This window comes from Ranitomeya variabilis, chromosome 2 (assembly GCF_051348905.1).
Source record: "Ranitomeya variabilis isolate aRanVar5 chromosome 2, aRanVar5.hap1, whole genome shotgun sequence".
In the NCBI taxonomy this organism is placed as follows: domain Eukaryota; kingdom Metazoa; phylum Chordata; class Amphibia; order Anura; family Dendrobatidae; genus Ranitomeya; species Ranitomeya variabilis.
Window position 1 is genome coordinate 83450248 of NC_135233.1, and position 13899 is coordinate 83464146.

The 13899-nt window shown below is 42.5% G+C and overlaps 1 protein-coding gene across 1 annotated transcript in view; it reads right to left on the bottom strand.

Annotated features, from left to right (window-relative positions):
- The window catches only part of SNAP25 (synaptosome associated protein 25), a 156375-nt gene that overhangs the window by 31052 nt on the left and 111424 nt on the right, over nucleotides 1-13899 (bottom strand). Inside the window, exon 4 of the mRNA XM_077282608.1 lies at nucleotides 9065-9113. Coding sequence (XP_077138723.1) covers nucleotides 9065-9113 — 49 coding nt within the window. The remainder of the gene's footprint in view (nucleotides 1-9064; nucleotides 9114-13899) is intronic.

Genomic DNA, 13899 nt, shown 5'->3' on the forward strand with positions numbered 1-13899 from the left:
TGTATATGACCCAACTGTGGCCAGTGTGCCCAGCCACCAGCCACCTCACTATGGGCACATGGGAAGGGCTCTGCAAAAGTCCCCTTCCCTTTAGTGTGAGTGGGTGAAGAGTATTCCAGGCCCTCAAGGGTATGCATGACTTGCGTCAAGTGTGTCTGGCATACTAATATTGCAGGTCTTCAGTCCGGTCATCTCACCACTACTCGAGTGTTACAGTGAGGTTTTAACACTAGAGACTGGATAGAGCTGTCCCGAGTGGATGCACCTTGTGGGCTGGAGTTGGGAAACACTGGTCTACACCAGTACACTCTCCACCGGCCGGCCTCTCTCCAGTGCATCCTAGTACCATCTCTTACCCAGGTAAGCAGAGCAAATGCACATGATGCATGTGATGTTAAAGAAAATGTGATTCAACCAGCCTTAGCAACCTTCGTCCATTGTTTCATGCTACATACACAGTTGCGTCATCATTGGAGTTTAAATGTCAAAATGACATATTGTCTAAATTAAGTCTTTGTTACATTTTTCCTAAATCTTTGCCCTTTTTTTCTAGTTCACAGTCTTTACCTTGGCCAAAGGGTGTTTTTTAATTATAACTTCCTGTTGTTTCAGGAAACAACAAATGTACATAACCAGAATGAACGGACGCAGACCCTATCTTTTGTATTGACGTATCTAATGAGCGTGGGCAGAGGTCACTATTAAGGGAGGGAGAGCAGCGGAATTGTGACATCACTTATTGTGATAGGTGGATATGGTTATATTAGCCCATTACTTGCCAAATTAAAATTTTTACAAGTACGCATTTTTCAGAAAAGGGCATCCCAATATTCAATTAAAAATCACAATGACATGATTTCCTATTTTGAAAACATTCATTTTACAAACACAACACAAAAAATTGGACCTAATTATAAAAATGATAAAATCTTAGGTGCTAGAAGCTAAAGATTAGGCATCCCAAAAAAAGGACATTGGTAGATAATGGGTTATATATAGATGTTACCTGTCATTGTAATGCTGTCTTTGCAAAATTACTTAAAAATGTTTTATAAAAATTGTGATGAGAAATAAAAATAAATGTTACCAGTTTTTTTACTATAAAAAACAATCGGCCATTTTCAATCAACACATCCTATTTAACTACAAAAACATATTACTCATATCCAATGCCCTGATCCTTCTCTTTTCTATAAGAATTGTCTTGCATTTTGTTCAGCTGTCAAAGACCTTTTCAAAAGACCAGGGATCTCCCCTGATACCTTAAAACAATACACCTCTCCTGTGATTTTATTTCCAATACATATTAAAATATTTTATGATTTCATAAGACATGAACACATTGAAAAGTAAAAATCTGTTTCCATTTTTTCTTTTCTTGCCCTTAAAATATATTTGCATGTTTAATAAGACAGTGCGGCTTGGAAGGTAAGATAATGAAAACCATAAATTAGAGAGGTCGTTATTGGAGCAAAGCAAAAGCAAATGAAGTCATATAATATTAGAGACGGGATCATTACTGTGCTTAATACTGATGACTTCTAATTAATATATTTAATAAGAATTCAAATTCATCCTCTCTGCTCCACAAAGCACTTTAAAATAACAATGTTTTACCCCTTGTTGTTCCATGCTTTTCTTCCAGTTTGCTAATCTGGCTTTAAGACATCAATTGGGTTTCCCGACCTCGAACCCCAATTTATTTTTTTAAGTTACCGTAGCTGGTGCTGTATTCTGATTCAAACAATCCCCAAAATATATTTTTTAACCTTCTTTCCCTTCAGATTTTTGCATCAGTGCGGTTATTTTGGATGTTTCCATGCTTCTCATCCTGTGAAGGCAGCTCCATGTGCTTTTTGCTTTGCACTTTCCTTACAGCCAGTGATAGCACCGCTCCACCTATGTTCCTGTAGTCCTCTCCTCTCTCCCACGCCACCTTCTACACTTTCCTTACAGCCAGTGATAGCATCGCTCCACCTATGTTCCTGTAGTTCTCTCCTCTCTCCCACACCATCCTCTGCACTTTCCTCACAGCCAGTGAAAGCACCACTCCACCTATGTTCCTGTAGTCCTCTCCTCTCTCCCATGCCGCTCTCTGCACTTTCCTCACAGCCAGTGAAAGCACCACTCCACCTATGTTCCTGTAGTCCTCTCCTCTCTTCCACGCCACCCTCTGCCCTTTCCTCACAGCCAGTGAAAGCACCACTCCACCTATGTTCCTGTAGTCCTCTCTTTTCTCCCACGCCACCCTCAGTACTTTCCTTACAGCCAGAATAGCATCACTCCACCTATGTTCCTGTAGTCCTCTCCTCTCCCACGCCACCCTCTGCACTTTCCTCACAGCCAGTGAAAGCACCACTCCACCTATGTTCCAGTAGTCCTCTCCTCTCTTCCACTCCACCCTCTGCACTTTCCTCACAGCCAGTGATAGCACCGCTCCACCTATGTTCCTGTAGTCCTCTCTTCTCTCCCACGCCACCCTCTGCACTTTCCTCACAGCCAGTGAAAGCACCACTCCACCTATGTTCCTGTAGTCCTCTCTTTTCTCCCACGCCACCCTCTACACTTTCCTCATAGCCAGTGATAGCACCACTACACCTATCCTCCTGTAGTCCTCTCCTCTCTCCCACACCACCCTCTGCACTTTCCTTACAGCCAGTTATAGCATCGCTCCACCTATGTTCCTGTAGTCCTCTCCTCTCTCCCACACCACCCTCTGCACTTTCCTTACAGCCAGTTATAGCATCGCTCCACCTATGTTCCTGTAGTCCTCTCTTCTCTCCCACGCCACCCTCTGCACTTTCCTCACTGCCAGTGAAAGCACCACTCCACCTTTGTTCCTGTAGTCCTCTCTTCTCTCCCATGCCACCCTCTGCACTTTCCTCACAGCCAGCGAAAGCACCACTCCACCTATGTTCCTGTAGGCCTCTCCTCTCTCCCACGCCACCCTCTGCACTTTCCTCACAGCTAGTGAAAGCACCACTCAACCTATGTTCCTGTAGTCTTCTCCTCTCTCACACGCCACCCTCTGCACTTTCCTCACAGCTAGTGATAGCATCACTCCACCTATGTTCTTATAGTCCTCTCTTCTCTCCCACGCAACCTTCTGCACTTTCCTCACAGCCAGTGAAAGCATCACTCCACCTATGTTCCTGTAGTCCTCTCCTCTCTCCCATGCCGCTCTCTGCACTTTCCTTACAGCCAGTGATAGCATCGCTCCACCTATGTTCCTGTAGTCATCTCCACTCTCCCCCACCACCCTCTGCATTTTCCTAACAGCTAGTGAGAGCACCACTCCACCTATGTTCTTGTAGTCCTCTCTTCTCTCCCACGCCACCCTCTGCATTTTCCTTACAGCCAGTGATAGCACCACTCCACCTATGTTCCTGTAGTCCTCTCTTCTCTCCCACGCCACCCTCTGCACTTTCCTTACAGCCAGTGATAGAACCACTCCACCTATGTTCCTGTAGTCCTCTCCTCTCTCCCACACCACCTTCTACACTTTCCTTACAGCCAGTGATAGCATCGCTCCACCTATGTTCTTATAGTCCTCTCTTCTCTCCCATGCCATCCTCTGCACTTCCCTTACAGCCAGTGATAGCATCGCTCCACCTATGTTCCTGTAGTTCTCTCCTCTCTCCCACACCATCCTCTGCACTTCCCTTACAGCCAGTGATAGCACCGCTCCACCTATGTTCCTGTAGTCCTTTCCTCTCTCCCATGCCATCCTCTGCACTTTCCTTACAGCCAGTGATAGCATCGCTCCACCTATGTTCCCATAGTCCTCTCTGCTCTCTCATGCTACACTCAGTGACCATCATGCAGCGTTGTGCAACTACAAGGCCCAAGGATGTGCAATGCTAACTAAGCTGGCTCATTGAAAAAGTATGAGATTTTTTTTTCTGTGCAGGTGCTGGAATGAGAGGCAAAATTGAAGTTCTGTCCATGCACCAGAATTACTGCTTGCGCATGTGCAATGGAAGCATAGAGGCCAGCAAGGAGATCTGCCTCGGAATGGTCGTGACGTCATTTGTGACCTTCCGACCATTTAGCGTATGAGAAATAAAGAGCCTGCACACTCTTTGACATGTTACTGGACCTATTAAAATTCAGAATAAGGTTGATCACGTGAGAAAGGGTGTTAGATATAGTATAGTACAGACTGTTAGGATTCTGCATCCTAGATTGCAGAATGTTCCACACAACTCCTTCAAGGAATTTCAGATGACCATATACCAAGATCCTAGTTGGTTCTAATAAACCTAAATTTAATTATCTTGGCTTTCTATGACAGTGAACGGTTTGTAATTATCAGTTCATAAAGCTGAAATTGAAATTTCCACTGTTAAATCAATTGACTAAGCATGAAGAAAAGACTCAATAGGCTACTTATTCTAAAGAAGGATTTCCAAGTTAAAAGGGTTGTCCTCTACTCAGATGACCCCTTCTCCATTGCAATATTCCCGTTCATAAAATAGCAGCAGCTTATACTCACCTCCGGTGCCAGCGCCATTCCAGCATTGATGGCACCAGCTCTCCTGGGTTGCGCGTGACTTTGTCATGTCTCGTGCGTGACTTTGTCATGTCTCATGGAGCCTACAGTCAGTCGGCATCTGCTTTACTCTGCTTTGGAAGAAACTGACACCTGGAAGGAGTGAGACCTGCTGCCGCTCTCTGAGAGTCAGTTATGTCCGAAGGACAGTGAAGTGGCCACTGACTGGCTGCAGGGCTTCTAAAACATGACAAAGTCACACGAGCTCCAGGAGAGTCGGTACTGTCAATGCTGGATCTACGCCGACACCCAAGGTGAGTTTAGGCTGTTGCTGTTTTATAAGAGGAAATATAAAATTTGAGAAGTGGTTGTCCAAGTAGTGGACAATTCCTTCAAGGTGACAGGCCATGAACATCAGATTACATAAATAATCCCTTTGTTTTTATGATGGGAGAGAAGTCACCACCAGAGTTGAATCGAGTGTGCATGTGTATGGGATGGGGGTAGGAGTCGGAAGGAATAGCTGTAGGCTGAACAAGCATTTGATCAACATCTACAGTATCTAAGGTATATGGTCAGCTTTAATCCTCCAACTAATCTGACAATAGAATAATTATATACAGCTATTGAATACATTGAGAATATATATGTAGGACAGTCAACTTTGGGGTATAAGTGTAATAATACAATTGTCTACATGTGCATGATAATGGCTGTAGCAGAAGAACATCAAATCGGATAGAAATATAAGAAGTGAGAGAAATTAAGGTTAGACATGACAGTGGAATAGAACATAATAGAACAAACAGTACATTTTTAAAAAAGGTAAGGTCATTAATGACACAAAACCAAATACAGTAGTTCCTCTTTTTGCCCTTATTTGGCACCTTTTAATTTACAGCTCCATTTATTCTTTATAAGACCGGCAGAGACAGCCGAGTACAGCAATCACCATAGAGAATGAATCGAGCAGTGGTGCGCATGCGCGGACGAAGATCCATCCTTTTAGAGCCCGGTCCTCCCATTGCTAAGAATCCTATCATTCTGGAAAATGTTATCCATTGATTCGAGACAACTTTTCATTTTGGGAAAAACCCTTAAAAGTTGTTTTTCAAAGTAATGGAATATCCATTTGCAGCCAGGAAGATATGATTTAACTCATTTTTTACCTTCCTGTTCAGCAAAGTAATTTGTTTCGAGACTCTAAGTCTCTAAAGGTACATGTGGACATCAAAAAATAGGAGATAATTTTCCAAGGATTAAACAATATTACGCACATTTATTGAACGTGTGGTGTCATTAAGAATTCAAAGTAGGTTGACTGTAACCTAACACTGAATGGCCAAATTATTAGAGATGCCTGCTTTTTCACGAGTACAAAGTCATGTGAACAAGTTCTCCATGGATTCGTAATTTCACCTTAGAATAGGCAAATCGAGTTATTCAAGCAACTTGGAATGAGGCCTGGACATTGGGGATTGACTACCGGGGCCAGGACTCCAACTGCCCACCTTGTGGGGCTTTCTTGTATAATGTTGTCAGAAGGATACTTCGAATGGGGAGATCAGGGGGGGATGCCAAGAATCCTTCTGATGAACAGCCAGGGCACAGTCAAGCAACATGGTCAGAAGAATCCAGATTTCTGTTGCCCATTGCTGATGGAAGGGTCAGAAATCAATGAATGTTTCTTGTCAGGTATCAAAAGTACAGGCTGGAGGAGATAGAGTAATGGTGTGAGGAACATTTTCTTGGCAAAACCTGCATTCTCTGATGCCTACGGATACGGCTTACTTAATTTTGGCTGACCAATTTGATCCCATCAAGGCGACTTCTTACACAATGGCAGAAGGACACTATGAGCAGAATAATGGCACAAAGGAAGTATAGTCATGGATTGGTGTGAGGAACATGACAGTGTGTTTTCCTTGATTCCTTGGCCTTCACAGTACCCAGATCTTCCTCCTATACACAGTAGCATAGTGTGGGTCGCCTGCGGCAAGGCAAGTATTTTGCACCCCCTAAACCATGGGCCATTAGCACTCCCTGAGTCTGAGTCCTTTCCCCCAGTTCAGTATTGAAGAACCTATTGAAGTTCATGTATCGTCTTTTAGGTAGGTACTGATTAAATTATAATTTGCCCTTTGGCCCTCTAGTTATTTTATGCTTTATGCAGAAATGCAACATAACATTTTTAAAAATAAAAAGTTATACATTGTTATAATATTTGCATTCAATTTTCTATTATAGTTTTTTTTAGGTAACAATGGTAATACCCTATCGCTAACCCTAGCTCTACACCTAATCCAAGCACTAACCCTAGCTGGTGTCTGTCTCTCCTCACCAAAGCTGTGCTTTGTGAAGGAACTGGTGGCAGTGACTGAGATGACAAAGAAGCCACTTGCTGCTTTACTCATTCAACTCATCAGCTGCTGTACCGAGAAGATGTGGTGCGGGGAAAGGGAGTGACCAAATTGTCTGCCCTGGACAATGGTTCCTGTGGCTTTCCCATGCTATACCATTACATATAGAACATGTCTGAAGTGAGATATGATGGGCTGTCCAGGGCATATCAGTCCCTACATCAAATTAGCTGCAACTATTAGAAGCCAATATTCCTGCAGAACAATTTTATCAACTAGTGGAATCCTTGAATTACTCTGAAGTCCAAAGAAGGTCTGATGTGCTACTAGATGGGTACCTGTAATAAAATGGTCATTCAGGGTAGATCATCATAGATTTGGCCATCATACACATTGATATAGGAGAAGGAAGCACATGTACAGTAATATATATATATATATATATATATATATATATATATATATATATATATATATATATATATATATATATATACACTCACCGGCCACTTTATTAGGTACACCATGCTAGTAACGGGTTGGACCCCCTTTTGCCTTCAGAACTGCCTCAATTCTTCGTGGCATAGATTCAACAAGGTGCTGGAAGCATTCCTCAGAGATTTTGGTCCATATTGACATGATGGCATCACACAGTTGCCGCAGATTTGTCGGCTGCACATCCCAAAGATGCTCCATACAAGGCAGGATGGATCCATGCTTTCATGTTGTTTACGCCAAATTCTGACCCTACCATCCGAATGTCGCAGCAGAAATCGAGACTCATCAGACCAAGCAACGTTTTTCCAATCTTCTACTGTCCAATTTCGATGAGCTTGTACAAATTGTAGCCTCAGTTTCCTGTTCTTAGCTGAAAGGAGTGGTACCCGGTGTGGTCTTCTGCTGCTGTAGCCCATCTGCCTCAAAGTTCGACGCACTGTGCGTTCAGAGATGCTCTTAGGCCTACCTTGGTTGTAACGGGTGGCGATTTGAGTCACTGTTGCCTTTCTATCAGCTCGAACCAGTCTGCCCATTCTCCTCTGACCTCTGGCATCAACAAGGCATTTCCGCCCACAGAACTGCCGCTCACTGGATTTTTTTTCTTTTTCGGACCATTCTCTGTAAACCCTAGAGATGGTTGTGCGTGAAAATCCCAGTAGATCAGCAGTTTCTGAAATACTCAGACCAGCCCTTCTGGCACCAACAACCATGCCACGTTCAAAGGCACTCAAATCACCTTTCTTCCCCATACTGATGCTCGGTTTGAACTGCAGGAGATTGTCTTGACCATGTCTACATGCCTAAATGCACTGAGTTGCCGCCATGTGATTGGCTGATTAGAAATTAAGTGTTAACAAGAAGTTGGACAGGTGTACCTAATAAAGTGGCCGGTGAGTGTATATATACATATCATGGATAAAGTGAATTCATATAGGACATGTCCTCTTATTGGATCTTTGTGTGTTAAAAAGGCTAGGTGACCTCTAGCAAGGTATGCTCCGAAACACAGAAGTACGCCGAACCTTGTGTTCTTAAAAGGAATACTAACAAAGGTTATCACTTTCAAGAAACTTTTTAGGTAAAGTTAGGTTATGCCGTGTGCAGGGTATGATGAGGGCAGATAACAACACAGAGATTATCTATTTTAGGTTCTTTAAATCGCATTATCATGTAGCGCCCCTCCTGCCCTGCATAAGGAATTACACAGCTTTCCACACACTGTTCATTTAGTTACAATAAACCATTTTCAAGAAGGTCTTGCCTTATTTATTCACTCCTAGACCCCGTTCACACTCTCAGTATTTGGTCAGTATTTTACATCAGTATTTGTAAGCCAAAGCCAGGAGTGGAACCATCAGAGGAAACGTATAATAGAAACATATGCACCACTTCTGTATTTATCACCCACTCTGGTTTTGGCTTACAAATACTGATATAAAATGCTGACTAAATACTGAAAGTGTGACCGTGTCCTTACAGTGGTAATCGACAGACGTCCCCTAGACAATGGACATTTACAAGTTCTTTTGCCACTATGGAGGCCGTACAAGATAAATTAATTTAGGCTGAATCTTCCAGCAGATCATTAAGTAACATTTACTCACCCAGAAGAAAGGAAAGTCATAATCTAGCAGTACACAAAATCAATCTTTATTTCATCTCTGACCACAATTAATCATTTACAAGAATTGAGAGTTTTCTCCGAGTAACTTACCTCCTTGCTCATCCAACATAACCAAGGTTCTGATTCCGGCATCTTTGCTCTACATTCCCGAAACAGAAAAAAAGAATAGTCAGTGATAGAGTAAACAAGACTGATAAAAGCAAAAGTCATATATTCAAGGAACAAACAGAAGGGAATCACAGTCTTTGGGATCCGTTCAGACCAGATCCTTCATAACTGTAAAAGCTGCGTTATGAGCGGGAATCATAGTACAAGTGTCACTGACCAGCGTCAATCACAATGGTGTTCTGCCCATCCTACACCAATGGAAAGGCAGAAGAGGAGAGCCTCAGAGCCTTTGGAGAACATGACAAATCAAATTAACATTTTTAACTTTTAAGGGGTTCTACCACTTTTGGACAGATAGTGGTTAACTTCCCGATTGCTGGAGGTACAACTACCGGGTTCCCCAACAATCCTGATATTGGAGCTTTTAGGTGGTGTTCACTAATGCTCACCTCTGGTCTATTTATTCTCTATGGGACCATCGCAGATAGCTGAGCGGAGAGTTCTTCTGGTCTTCCGCACTTCAATGAAAAGTTAATGGGGCACAGGTGTGACTGACTGACCACCACACCTAAACCATGATTTCAAGATTGTTGGGTGTCCCAGTGGTCGCACCTCCAGTGGACAGGAAGTTATCCAATATCCCCAAGATTGTTGGTGGTCCTAGTGGTCGCACCTCCAGTGAACAGGATGTTATCCAATATCCCCAAGATTGTTGGTGGTCCTAGTAGTACTACCTCTAGTGATCAGGAAATTATCCATTATCCCCAAGATTGTTGGTGGCCCCAGTGGTCGTACCTCCAAAGATCAGGAAGTTATCTATAATTCATTGGATAGGTGATAACTCCCAAACTTGATTACAACCTCTTTAAGTTTCTGCTTTAATTTTTTAATACTGGAGCTTCCTGTATGACATAGTATCTTTCTACAATCACTCAAGTCACCAATAAATAGATACATAAATACAAGAAGATATAAAATAAAACATCACATTCCAGCCGTATCATAAAAGATCGGTAAGATCTAAACTTCTAGATATTTTATGTTCTTCAGAATAATATTAAAGATTCTAGCGAAAGCTGGAGAAATAAATGACGCACATGAAGATGTGTTATGGCATAATGACACGTCCTACAGTCAAAGAAGACGCTAAGGAGAGTTGTCAACTGCCTAGAGACGCTCCAATACTATGTAGGCAAGTTTTGTGGACAGGCATTAAATGTGAACACTCAACATAACCCAATAGTGTCAAACAGGTCTAAAATAAGCAGAAAGTAAACTCAACGCTCAGAAATATTTTTTGTCAAATGGATTATTTAAATAATTAGATTATTTCAGCCATTCGTTTTCTGTTAGGCCCTGCTTTAGATAATACCATATTGTACACATTGTACGTACTTTGTACGGAAATACAAAGTAAATCCGTTATAGTTATATTAGGTATAGTTATTATACGTAATGACCTCCTTCTGCCTCTACTCTGAGATCGGGGCTGTGTTCTCCTCTTCTCCAGTGCTGAGACATGGAGAGGTCTGTGGACAGTCTGAAGCAAGCGTCCTCCTGCCTCTCCAGTGGTGTGGGATGGACTAGCATCAATCACGATGGTGTTCTGCCCATCCTAAACCAATGGAAAGGCAGAGGAGGAGAGCCTCAGAGCCACAACTCTCGCTTTGGAGACGAGGAGAACTGGCCACCAATCTCATGGAGGATTGAATATTTAATATGGGGGTGAAGGGTTCACTTTAGGGTCTCACTGGCACAACAGAGGAGCACAGAAATCTCTGGGTTTTGATTTGACAATGGGGTCCTTTCACAACAGATCCCAATGAGTTCTAAGCCAAGCCATCACGTCTAGGACTAACCTTCAAGCAAAGTCATAGAATCATAGAATGGTAGAGTTGGAAGGGACCTCCTGGGTCATCTGGTCCAACCCCCTGCTCAATGCAGGATTCACTAAATCATCCCAGACAGATGTCTGTCCAGCCTCTGTTTGAAGACTTCCATGGAAGGAGAATTCATCACCTCTCGTGGCAGCCTGTTCCTCTCATCGATCACCCTCAGTGTCAAAAAGTTTTTTCTAATATCTAATCTGTGTCTCCTCCCATTCAGTTTCATCCCATTGATTCTAGTCTTTCCTTGTGCAAATGAGAATAAAGATGCTCCTTCTACAATGTGACAGCCCTTGAGATATTTGTAGACAGCTATTAAGTCTCCTCTCAGTCTTCTTTTTTGCAAGCTAAACATTCCCAAATCCTGTAACCGTTCCTCATAGGACATGGTTGGCAGATCGGTCACTATTTTGGTCGCTCTTCTCTGAACTTGCTCCAGTTTGTTGATGTCTTTTTTAAAATGTCTGTTCCTAGGGTCTTTGCATATGTAAGGTCATTCTCAAATACCCTTTTAAGATACTCTGGGTTAAAGGGATTTTCTTAAAGTTTAGAAATCTCTAAATAGCAGTGTAAAAATATTTTCTTTAAAATGCTAGGTTTTACCCCAGGTCCTCTTGACATGTATGTCATAGTTTTCACTGATGCCAAAAACCAAAATACCCCAAAACAGCACAGAAAATTAGTATTTGGAGAAGTTTGTATTATAATCCAGTGCTTTATTTTAGCTGAAACCTTCTATATCTTGGCTGTAATTAGAAGCTTTTCCGTATTTCTGATTTGGTCACAGTGTGCTGTCATCAATTTGTTTTGTCCCTGAAGAAGTCCCCTAGAAGACGTTCTCCGTCACACACTGACTACATGGTGCTGCACATCTTCACATTGTATTCTCACCTAACGCACAGTGGGCGCTCTGGCGTGGTATTGTATCTGCGCTAGAGCCGAATCATGTGTCCCGTCCGTCAGTGCTGTCACGTCACGGGTTCCTTGGCATTAGGCCACAAAGACAGTGGGACATTGTGTCCTATTTTGGGGGAGCAGGAGCCAAGTAAAACGATGTATAGGTTTATAGGAAAAGATCTAGTTAATGATGTAATTTATTCATTTTAAATTCTGATTGACATCTCATACATGCGTGCTCCCCTTTACCACACTATCGCTAACTCCTTCTGTCATGATCGGGTAGAGCTGCCCAAAATCGAACTGCCTGGTCAGAGAGAAAACTGTGCTGCTGCACAGTTACAGTGACCACCAACTTCTATCTGCCAATCCTAGAGATGAGTAAAAGTGTGTTACCACCCGACCCCTGAAAAGCAGCAGTAACCCATCCACTGCCCTCTTAAAGGGATCTTAATTTTACCCCTTCATTCTCCTAGACCACCTGGGATCCCTGTATTGACCCTCAACCACCTTATATTAACCTTCTGCCAAGAACACCAGGCATAGTAAAGTGATCTCCACCCACACACTTTTCTAGAACACAGGTTACACTAACATTAACCCTCTCATTGTCCTAGACCACCTTGTTTACTGATTCGTCACTGTCATAGACCACCAGGAATTCTGACATTAATCCTTGACTACCCAGTTCAACCAGGGATATTGAACTTAAGTCATCACGGACATTTTTGTTTCTAAATTGCAGGTATTTTGGGCTTATTTTTTTGCGATTGGGTATAATAAAAAATGCAGCACAGTTTGGCTTTTACTGGCTCTTTGTTTCTCTGGCTGCAGAATGAATTAACTGAGAATCCATCAGTGAGCTTGCTTTGACATTGAGTTTGTAGCTCTTTTATCTGAGCTGAAATTTTCTGTGGTCATAAATCAACTGAAAACAGCATAGAACACGGACTTCTCTCTGTTTTAGTGTTTGGAGTTCCGAGAGAAGAGAAAGAGATTCCTTTGGCAGCCCCCTAGCCCTTAGTACGACCTTTTTACAGCACCAAAATTTGAGTCCTCATTGACTTCTATGGGGTTCGATTCTGGTTCAGGGTCGGGTAGAGTGCTGGTCCCCGAACCAAACTCGGGACTAAAGTTCAGTCGAACCTGAAGGATGTTCCGAAGACTAAGAAGACTGAGAGGAGAAGTAATAGCTGTGTACAAATATCTCAAGGGCTGTCACATTGTAGAAGGATCATCTTTATTCTCATTTGCACAAGGAAAGACTAGAAGTAATGAGATGAAACTGATTGGGAGGAGACACAGATTAGATATTAGAAAAAACTTTTTGACAGTGAGGGGGATCAATGAGTGGAACAGGCTGCCACGAGAGGTGGTGAGTTCTCCTTCCATGGAAGTCTCCAAACAGAGGCTGCAGACATCTGTCTGAGATGATTTAGTGAATCCTGCTTGGACCAGATGACCCAGGAGGTCCCTTCCAACTCCACCATTCTATGATTCTATGATTCTAGGTCCGTTCATCCCTGGTCAGGATAACTATTTCAGTTTTTCCTGTCTCCATGGGTTATGGAATTCTCATTTTTATGATAGACTCATGGTGACAAGTGGAACCTACAGTTTGGTGATAATGAGCACAATGGGCCCATTTTATCCAAACCTTTCCCAGGCTTTCTTTGTTCTTATCTCACATTTAAGATGGCGCAACATTAATCCTTCCCTAATGTATTATTTATATGGCTGAGCCGCATTATATCCCAGTCTGAAAAGCATCATTAGCCTTGTTGTACGCAGTATTTGATCGTTTTACATCACAGAACAGTTGGCTAAAGAAATGCCGTCCAGATCAATAAAGGGGGCAATGGAGGGCTGTTATACCTATACATGCGCCGTGCACAACTATATGGTAAATAGTCCAATAGGAACGGACTCCTACGTTAAGATCTATTCTCTTTTTTAATTTGTAAATGTAGTAATGAGATCATTTACCAATTTTTTTGTTTTTTTCTTGACTCTCAGTAGCATAATTACACGGTA